Below are 8155 nucleotides of genomic sequence, written 5' to 3'. Positions count from 1 at the left end.
CTGCTTGAAAGAAACAGGTTTTCAGTATGGTGAGTTGGGCTGGGCCAGGTGTGTTCCTGGGCCACAGCTGCTTTAATGCTTTAAAAGGGGGGGGCTTCATTTACACTAACATTTTTGCCAAATCCCTCTTTCAAGGCTTTCACACAGCTCTAACGTTTACCACAGTTTAAATGCAGTTAACAGTTTTTGTTCATTGGTTTTAAATGTTTTGGGCGCAACCCTGAGCGAGGGCTTCCATTTAGAAATACATCCTCTTCTCCCTCCCTCCCTCTCCCCTCCACCCTACAGATGACTTGAACTAAGTTTTATTAGGACTAAGAAAAGATTTTTAACATTTTCTTTGTTGCATGTCTTTGAATTCTAATGCAGGAATGATTTCTGAAGAAATCTTCTCTCCTGGGACTGCTTTCTTGCTCTGTTCCTGTACTCATAAAGGATCACCCACATACTTTCTGTGCTGGTATTTGCATACTCTTGAGTTCTGCCCCTCTGCCTTAATTGTGCTGCTGCCACAGGATTCAGACCCAAAATATATTGTTCTCCTTGACTGTTAAGATAGACAGTACTTTCAAGCTCCGGGTTATTTTAATTGTGTCCTGCTGTTTTAAAGAAAAAGAGTGTTAAAGAAAAGATTTAGGGAAAAAACTGCCTGAAGGTTGGCTATGTCTGCTCTTGCTATTTTTTTTCTCTTACAAAGGCGTTCAGCTCTTTTAATTGTCATTTTCAGAACTACCAATAAGAATAGACTTTTATGAAATATTTGCTCATATTTGCCTGTAAGAGAGCCAGTTTGGTGTAATGATTAAGGATGTGAGTCTAGAAGCCAGGAGCCTGTGAGTTCTAGCCCCACCTTAGGCACGAAGCCAGCTGGGTGACCTTGGGCCAGTCTCTCTCTCTCAGCCATAAGAAGAAGATGAGGCAACAGCAAATCGCTTCTGAAAAACCTTGCAAGAAAACTGCAGGAACTAGTCCAGGCAGTCACTAGGAGTCAACACTGACCTGAAAGCACCTAAAAAAAAAAAAAGGCATACAAATACATATAAGACCAAAGCAAAAATCCACTCTGTTCCAATTACAATCTCCTTCTCACTCCAACCTTCGTTTTTCTGTTTGTTTCACTACAATCCACTGAACGTTGAAATCTCCCTGTACAGCCAAGCTCTGAAAAAAAACCAGTTATGTGCTTAGTAGTATTTTCAACTTTTTAAAATCTGGACTGTAAATATTTAGCTCAAATCTGCCACTATCAGTTATTGTACAATACTCTAAAACACTTTTAATTTTATTTTCCAAAGCTGTAAAATATTTTTGGATTGGACTGTGACAGTTGTTTTGTAAATAAAGATGTTAAATACGACTTTTCAAACAAGTCAATCAGCTGGAAATTGCCAGACACCAATTACCAAATGTAAGACATTTTGAAAAAAAGCATATTTGTTTCTCTGTGGTACCCTCTTTAAACCTAAAAATTACACTTTCCTCTAGAATATAATGATTATATCAGTTTTACGAAGCTGGTTGCTAGGAATTACACACTTTCACTTTGAATGTAGTCTACAGTTTAAAATACTTAACATTTCAAACTGGCAATTCGTATGGTATTCTCAAGGATTAAATATACGTACCTTATAGAAATGGATAATATATATGATAGACAAAGAAGCTGAATGTATGGAAAGGATCAGCAAATCTGATGAATTGAGCATGCTTTTGGATTGCAGGCTGACACCTTCAAAAGTAAACTCAAACAATCCCATTACCAGTTAAAGTTGCTGGGTTCAGACATGACCAGGATAGCACATCACAACAAGTAAAATTATGGGTTTGCTCATTTCACAATTTGTTGGTCAGTGTAATTCAGAATTTTGAGAAGAGAGACTTTATGATTTAAGTTGGACGCTAGTGGGGACTAAAGATTCCAGGCCAAAAGAAAAAAAAAATTGCCTTTGGTTTTGATTTGAACTGGGATTTTCAAAAAGATACAAAGCACGATAACATCTGAAATATTAAAGGAGATCTTCAAAGAATGGGGCCAGAAATTAGTAGCCACAATATCAACAATATCAATAATGATCTCTGCCTGTATGGACAGACTATGTTTAAAGCTCGTTAATGAAGGAATTGCAGATGTGAAACAAATCTTGCTTGATGCAGAAATAATGGAATCAGAAATATTGGATAAAGTACAAGGATGGATTACAAGATAGAGAAGGTATTTAAAGTAGATATGCAAGTGGCGTGTACAATGGGACAAAGAAGAATTGATGAGAGATCAAAACCTACGACAATATTTGAATGAACTAAAGATTAAGATTTTCAGAGGTAAAAAGGAAGGAATATAAAGTTGGTTTATTTAATCAAGGTTGAAATAAATGTTTTTGTGAAATTCTGGCAACGCTTTACAGACTTTTTGTTGACACCAGGATTGAAAAGTTGATGTCTTATGGATTTGCTTATCGATAAGGGATGGGTTATGGGAAGAAGAGATACCTGTTTGTAACCTTACAGGGGTGAGGAGCCATTGGGAGTCACTTCTCATTCCTTTTCCTTTTCTTTATTTACTCTTTCCTTTTTCTTTTCTTTATTTCTTCCTTCTTTGCACTTTTTACTTGCTTTTTACTTTACTTTCTCTGCATTTAGTTTGTATTATTTTTTATTACTGTAATTAAAATCTCTAATAAAAAATTATATTCTCAGCAAATCTCTTTATCTACTTGGGTTTTCCATTCCTAACTTTCACACTGCATGGTCCCACCAGAAGATCCATGATGTTAAATTTGAAAATAGCTGATGTCCTTTTAGAATATTGATAACAAAAGTAGAAAAAATATAGAATTGCAATATACTTGGCTTTTAAATCAAAATCAGTTCAGGGATTATGACTCAAAAGCAGTAGAGAGTTATCTCTAATTTAACACTGTCACTAACGTTGCCACAAATAAGAAGATCCAAAGTTACCTTGTTTATATAGTTTTTGTATAAAATACACAGTTCAACTGGGTGACCTTCATTTCAAGAATGTATTGGACATTCTGGAAATGTATGTTCTCCTTGACTGGAACAAAATGTAGTATTATACAACAGTTACTAGGAAATAAAGTTTTCAGATGTACTCAGTCATGGGTAACAAATAGCTTAAAGCATGTTAAAAATTAACATTAGTTTTGTTGTAGTTAGTGTCTAGCAACACTTGGATATATTCAAATAATTGTCCTAACATAAATCAGTTTTCTCTAGATGTTTCTCAAAGCTCTGACTTTTGCACAGGCACCTGAGAGATATTTGAAATTGAAGAAGAAGAAAAGCAACTATAGGATTAAAAAAAACAGTAAGATAAGTAAGGAAGAAACTTTGTTGACTGTTGCAGGAAGAGAGTAGTTCTATTATTTACCATTTTAATGATGTGGTGGGCTCATGTCTATGTTTGTCTTTAGAAATATTTGCAGAGTTGGGTCCTCAGAATTCCAAAAGGTATCTTTTAATCGAAGGTAATTGCTTCCCCAGAGCTAGGCAGGGTTCAGCCCTGCGTGCTCCCACCAGAAGATCCATTATGTTGAATTCAATTGACTGCCTTTAAGCATATTTAAGAGTGGGAGTACCTACAATAAAACCATAAGCTATGATTCATTCTCTTATACTGTTTTTCATTGGTAAACAATGAATGAACAGTCAACCAGTATTTAAAGAATTGTCATTTTTAATACAAGGATTATCAAAATAGTTGGGACCAACTTATTCAGCTTCGACACCAAACGTAATTCGTAGGACATTACTGATTTAAAACTCTGTGTTTCTCATTGCAGACAGAGGAGAGCTGGGTTTGTCTATGATATCAAAAAATCAAGAAACAGTAGCACCTTTATAGCCTAACCCATTTTATTAAAAGGCAGACACTTTCATGCCTTTTAATAAAATAATTTTTTAAAAAGTGCTACCAGACTCCTTCTGATGACTGATAAAAATTATGGCATAGGATGATACATGCCACAAAGTTTTAATAGAAAAAAAAATCTTTATTTCCATCCTGTCAGCTTTCCTCCTGAAACAAAGCACCCTGTGGATCCTGAACCAGAATGCCAAATAAAGCCCAAGAGGTAAGCAATAGATTTCTTTATTTTGTCAGAACCCTTCTTTGGACTCACACGATTCTAATTATCGTAAGCCTGAGACCAAGGTTCTGAATGTCCTGCTTGAGTTTTGAATGGAATGCATGTCTGGCAAATGCCACCATGGTGCCATCAAAATAATAGAGTCTTGTATTCATGTAAATCTTGCAGGTCTTTCACTCAGATTTTCACTAATCCTTTCAGCAGCATAATGCTTTATATTGTTTCGATACAGTGGCATTTATACAGTGTTGATTAAAGATTATTAACATTCTAATGTTTAGATAACTTAAACCATTAAGGATACAAAAAAAGGAAGAAAGAAAGAAAAGTAAAATATCAGTATTAGTTATGATTTAAATGTCAGTGTTAATGAGAATAAGATTGCACAAATACTTTGATGGAACCTGGAGCAGTTTTTCAATGTTATATTCAAATTCTGGATGAAATTTTTTTTTTAAAAAAGGAGGTAAGGTGAAGAGAAAGCAATTCATCTAAACCAGTGTTTTTCAAACATGACAACTTTAAGATGTGTAGACTTAATTCCCAGAATTCCCCAGCCAGCACTGGCTGGAGAATTCTGGGAGTTGAAGTCCACACATCTTAACATTGCCAAGTTTGAAAAACACTGATCTAAATGTAAAAAGTAGGGAATGGTTTTGATTCTTCATATCGCTGCTATTATGGTAGGTTTGTCTGTAAAGTTACATATTTGCTGTAATGAGGGGGGGTATAAATGAAAAAGTCAAGGGGGAGCATGATTTCCAGATGAATTCTCTCTTTGCTTCCATCCCTTATTTAGTCAGGATGAAACTCCACTTTAGGAAAAGACTTTATAGGAATACATTATGTCATTCCAGCCTCTAACAGAGTGGAGTTGTGGGGAATAAAGGAAGTGCAACTCTGATTTTAACACCCTTTTGACTCTGTCAAGTACTTGACCATGTTCTACCAATGTATATTATTTACTAGGATGCTGTTATCAATCTCCAGTCAATCAGAGATCTTGGTAAGCAACTGGGTTTTGAGTGGCCAATGGTGGCCTATGAACTGGGATTCAGTCGTGCTGAAATAAGCCAGATCCATGTCCTCACCACAGATAAGAAGAGTCAAGCCCAGAAAATGCTGGAACACTGGTAAGGTAATCCTGACAAAGTATATAAACCTATCCAGTGTAAAGAGTCTTTGGCGCTGTGAAAGCGAACAAATGTATTATGGTATAATACTGTATATATATATATATATATATATATATATATATAGTCTTCAAACTCATCTAGAATTATCATGACCCAAGGATGAATGGATGGGTGGTGGTGATAGGTCATGAAATGTAGATGGTGTGAATATTGATAAGGATACCTACATTCCTGACAGTAGCCATTCACCAACAGTTGTGATTATAAAACAAGAATATGCAATGTTAACCTTTAGGGCACCATAAATTATTTCTTGTAGCTACAGCAGACTTAAGGCTACCTTTCTGAAAATAATTACACCTCAAGCATAATTCTTTCCTTAACTTAGAAGAAACTTAAAAGACCCCATGGTTCCTTCCTCAAGATAACTGGCAAAAAATACAGAGAACGGACTCATAATAATGATGACCTGCTATACTCCTAAGTTGGATGTGCAAGGAACATTCTTCCATGTTCAAAATCATACATCACTCTATTCCTCTACATAAAAGTGGCAACATCTCTTCTGGTGCTAATTTCTTTGGTCAGGTCAAGCTTTCCACGTCTGGAATGTTTCATCAGGCTATTTTCTATTCCTGAGACAAGCTGGTAAAATCAGAGGACTAAAAAAAATGTTATTGTTTTTTAAATGTAAAACCAGGCTACAACTTTTCAAGATTGATTTACTATCAAAGAAGTAGCTGAGGACCTAAAGCATAAATGTGAACTCAAACATGCGGAACTAAGAGAAAATAACTTGAACAGCAAAAGGATCAAAGACTTGTTGAGAAAAACAAGTCTTCAGACTGAATATCCAGACAGTTGAATGATGGGTGTTAGTGTGCAAAAGGGTCCCTAATCTCCTGCCATATCGCCAAAGCCAATGGCGCATGCAAGAAGGCTGCTTCCAGTGATTTTTAAAGAAGAGTCAGATTCATCTGGGAGAAGACAGTCTTCCCAAGCTGTTTGAAAACAGAGCTGCACTGAATTGAACTGTAGAAATCCAGCATTCAGTATATTGGATATAATAGAAGACGTAGGCAATCCAAACTCTTAGATCTAGGTAGGCTTTCATAAGTAGCGTTCTGCACAGACATCCCTAAAATGCTTTCCAAGAATGGACTCACGTTACTAATTGGGATGTAACTGATGCAAGGTGATAACCACCAGATCTGGCCATACTAAGAACAGGCAAAGGTGATGCACAACTACAAAGAGACAAGACTGATGCATCGCTACTCTAAACTAGTCAACACTGTTTGAAGATTAAATTACAAAGTCCCCAAGGCAGAGTTCAGAAACCTTTGAAGCCTGGGGCTGATGCTTAAATTTTGGGGAGATAAAAGCTTCAGCTGGAGAAGTAGGAATGCTGGGTAGGTAAGGCCAGGAGTTTCTGATTTTTCCCCCTTTTGGAAGAGGGAAAGTATTTTTGAAACTGTATTAAGTGTATCTAATATTTTCATTATTCAGTGAAACATCTTTTTACCAGACTTCAGTGTAATGCAATGTTTATGCAGACAGCAGGACCAAATTTCTGCTGTGCTTTGCATTATTTAAGTAACATTATGTAAAGGACATTTGCATAAGGTGATCGTGCAAATGAGATGATTTATCACAAATGATGTAATTTTTGTGACTACCCCATCATACAAAAATGACATAAATCCCCATGATGTTCTTTCTAATTCAACAGACTTCCTTCAACAATGGAAATTTCTTCCAATTAGTCCACTAAAATGGGATTTCAGTTGCATATATATCTAAATCATGGTTTTAAATATACACCCTACATTTATACTAATTTTAAAGACAGATACTATTTTTAATGTACATAACTTTTGATGTGGGAAATGCAACCTTTTTCAAAGTCAGTTAATTGAAATATTGGTAGGGAGATGTTGCAGGCAGTTTGAAGTCCCCAAAACTGGGCCCTGAGAACTGCATGCATTTTTTTAAAGCTCTATTGAATTGATTGTTTCCTTCTACAACTACCTTGAATCTCTCTCTGTTGTCCATTCACTTCCAGGTATGAAAGATCATGGGAGAAACCGAACAAGACAAAGCTGCTTCAAGAGGCTTTGGAAAGGTCAGGGAGAAAAGATTTGGCTGATAAGCTTCGTTGTCTTCACTGGGGCCATCAGAAGTTGAGTAATAAGGTGGAACTGCCTTCTGCCTTTCCTTTTCTCATTACAGTGTATAAGACTATTAACAACAAAGAAGGGCTTAAGAAAATTAACCAGCTTACTCACGGGTAAACTAGGAGGCTCCAAACCCACAAATCAAGAGCAAAGCTGAACTTAGCAGTACTCTTGAAGTTAAGAGCAGAACATATGCTGAGTGTAGAACAAGATTGCAATGGAGTGAAATCAGTTTCCTACACTGTAGTCTGGGCCCTTCTATACTATCAACTACTGTTTGATTTTGAAACTTTAAAATTTTGGATCCAGGATGTCTGAAATGAAGTTTAAAAAAAAAACAAAACAGCAAAGTAATTTAAAATAAAATCCTATTAATTATATGTTCTGGTTGGGAAATGCTGTAAGCTTTCTAATAGATTTAATACATTTTAATAGATTTAATATAATCGTCCTTTTGTGACTTTTAATCTTAAAAGAATAAAAGCACACTGAAATCAAAAGAGTTGAAAAACTAGAATGTGCTTGCTTATGTGTGATTACTCCGCATTTTGGCTTGGTCTACCCTCTGCATCCTTGAGACAATCTGAATCCGCCACAGCCACAGGTGGAGCCCAGGTGAAAGGCTGCAAACTCTGTCCAGAACCATCTCTACTTAGAACCAACTTGAAATAACCACCAGTTTTCAGTATCAAATTAGCATTTATTTTTCTTTCTCTCTACGTGCTCCCCATTT

At 36.0% G+C, this 8155-nt stretch overlaps 1 protein-coding gene across 1 annotated transcript; it reads left to right on the top strand.

Moving 5' to 3' along the window:
- The first annotated feature begins 3297 nt into the window (after nucleotides 1-3297).
- Nucleotides 3298-7620, top strand: LOC148216165 (p53-induced death domain-containing protein 1-like). The gene is made up of 4 exons (XM_088139582.1): nucleotides 3298-3337; nucleotides 4032-4094; nucleotides 5079-5242; nucleotides 7311-7620. Exons 2-4 carry the CDS (start codon nucleotides 4074-4076, stop codon nucleotides 7537-7539), a joined length of 414 nt encoding a protein of 137 aa, XP_087995708.1. The 5' UTR covers nucleotides 3298-3337; nucleotides 4032-4073; the 3' UTR covers nucleotides 7540-7620.
- The last annotated feature ends 535 nt before the right edge of the window (nucleotides 7621-8155 follow it).

This window comes from Python bivittatus, unplaced genomic scaffold (assembly GCF_059951505.1).
Source record: "Python bivittatus isolate LINGU-HERP-01145 unplaced genomic scaffold, Pbiv_v1 ctg000210_np1212, whole genome shotgun sequence".
Taxonomy (NCBI): domain Eukaryota; kingdom Metazoa; phylum Chordata; class Lepidosauria; order Squamata; family Pythonidae; genus Python; species Python bivittatus.
The sequence above is the reverse complement of the archived record's forward strand: the minus strand, read 5'-3'. Positions and strand labels throughout refer to the sequence as shown.

Bases quoted from the DNA above. Each gene is read 5' to 3' on its own strand.
- LOC148216165 (XM_088139582.1), top strand. From the start codon at position 4,074: ATGCCAAATAAAGCCCAAGAG. The intron at 4,095-5,078 runs GTAAGCAATAGA...ATTATTTACTAG, and splicing joins TGCCAAATAAAGCCCAAGAG to GATGCTGTTATCAATCTCCA. The intron at 5,243-7,310 runs GTAAGGTAATCC...ATTCACTTCCAG, and splicing joins CAGAAAATGCTGGAACACTG to GTATGAAAGATCATGGGAGA.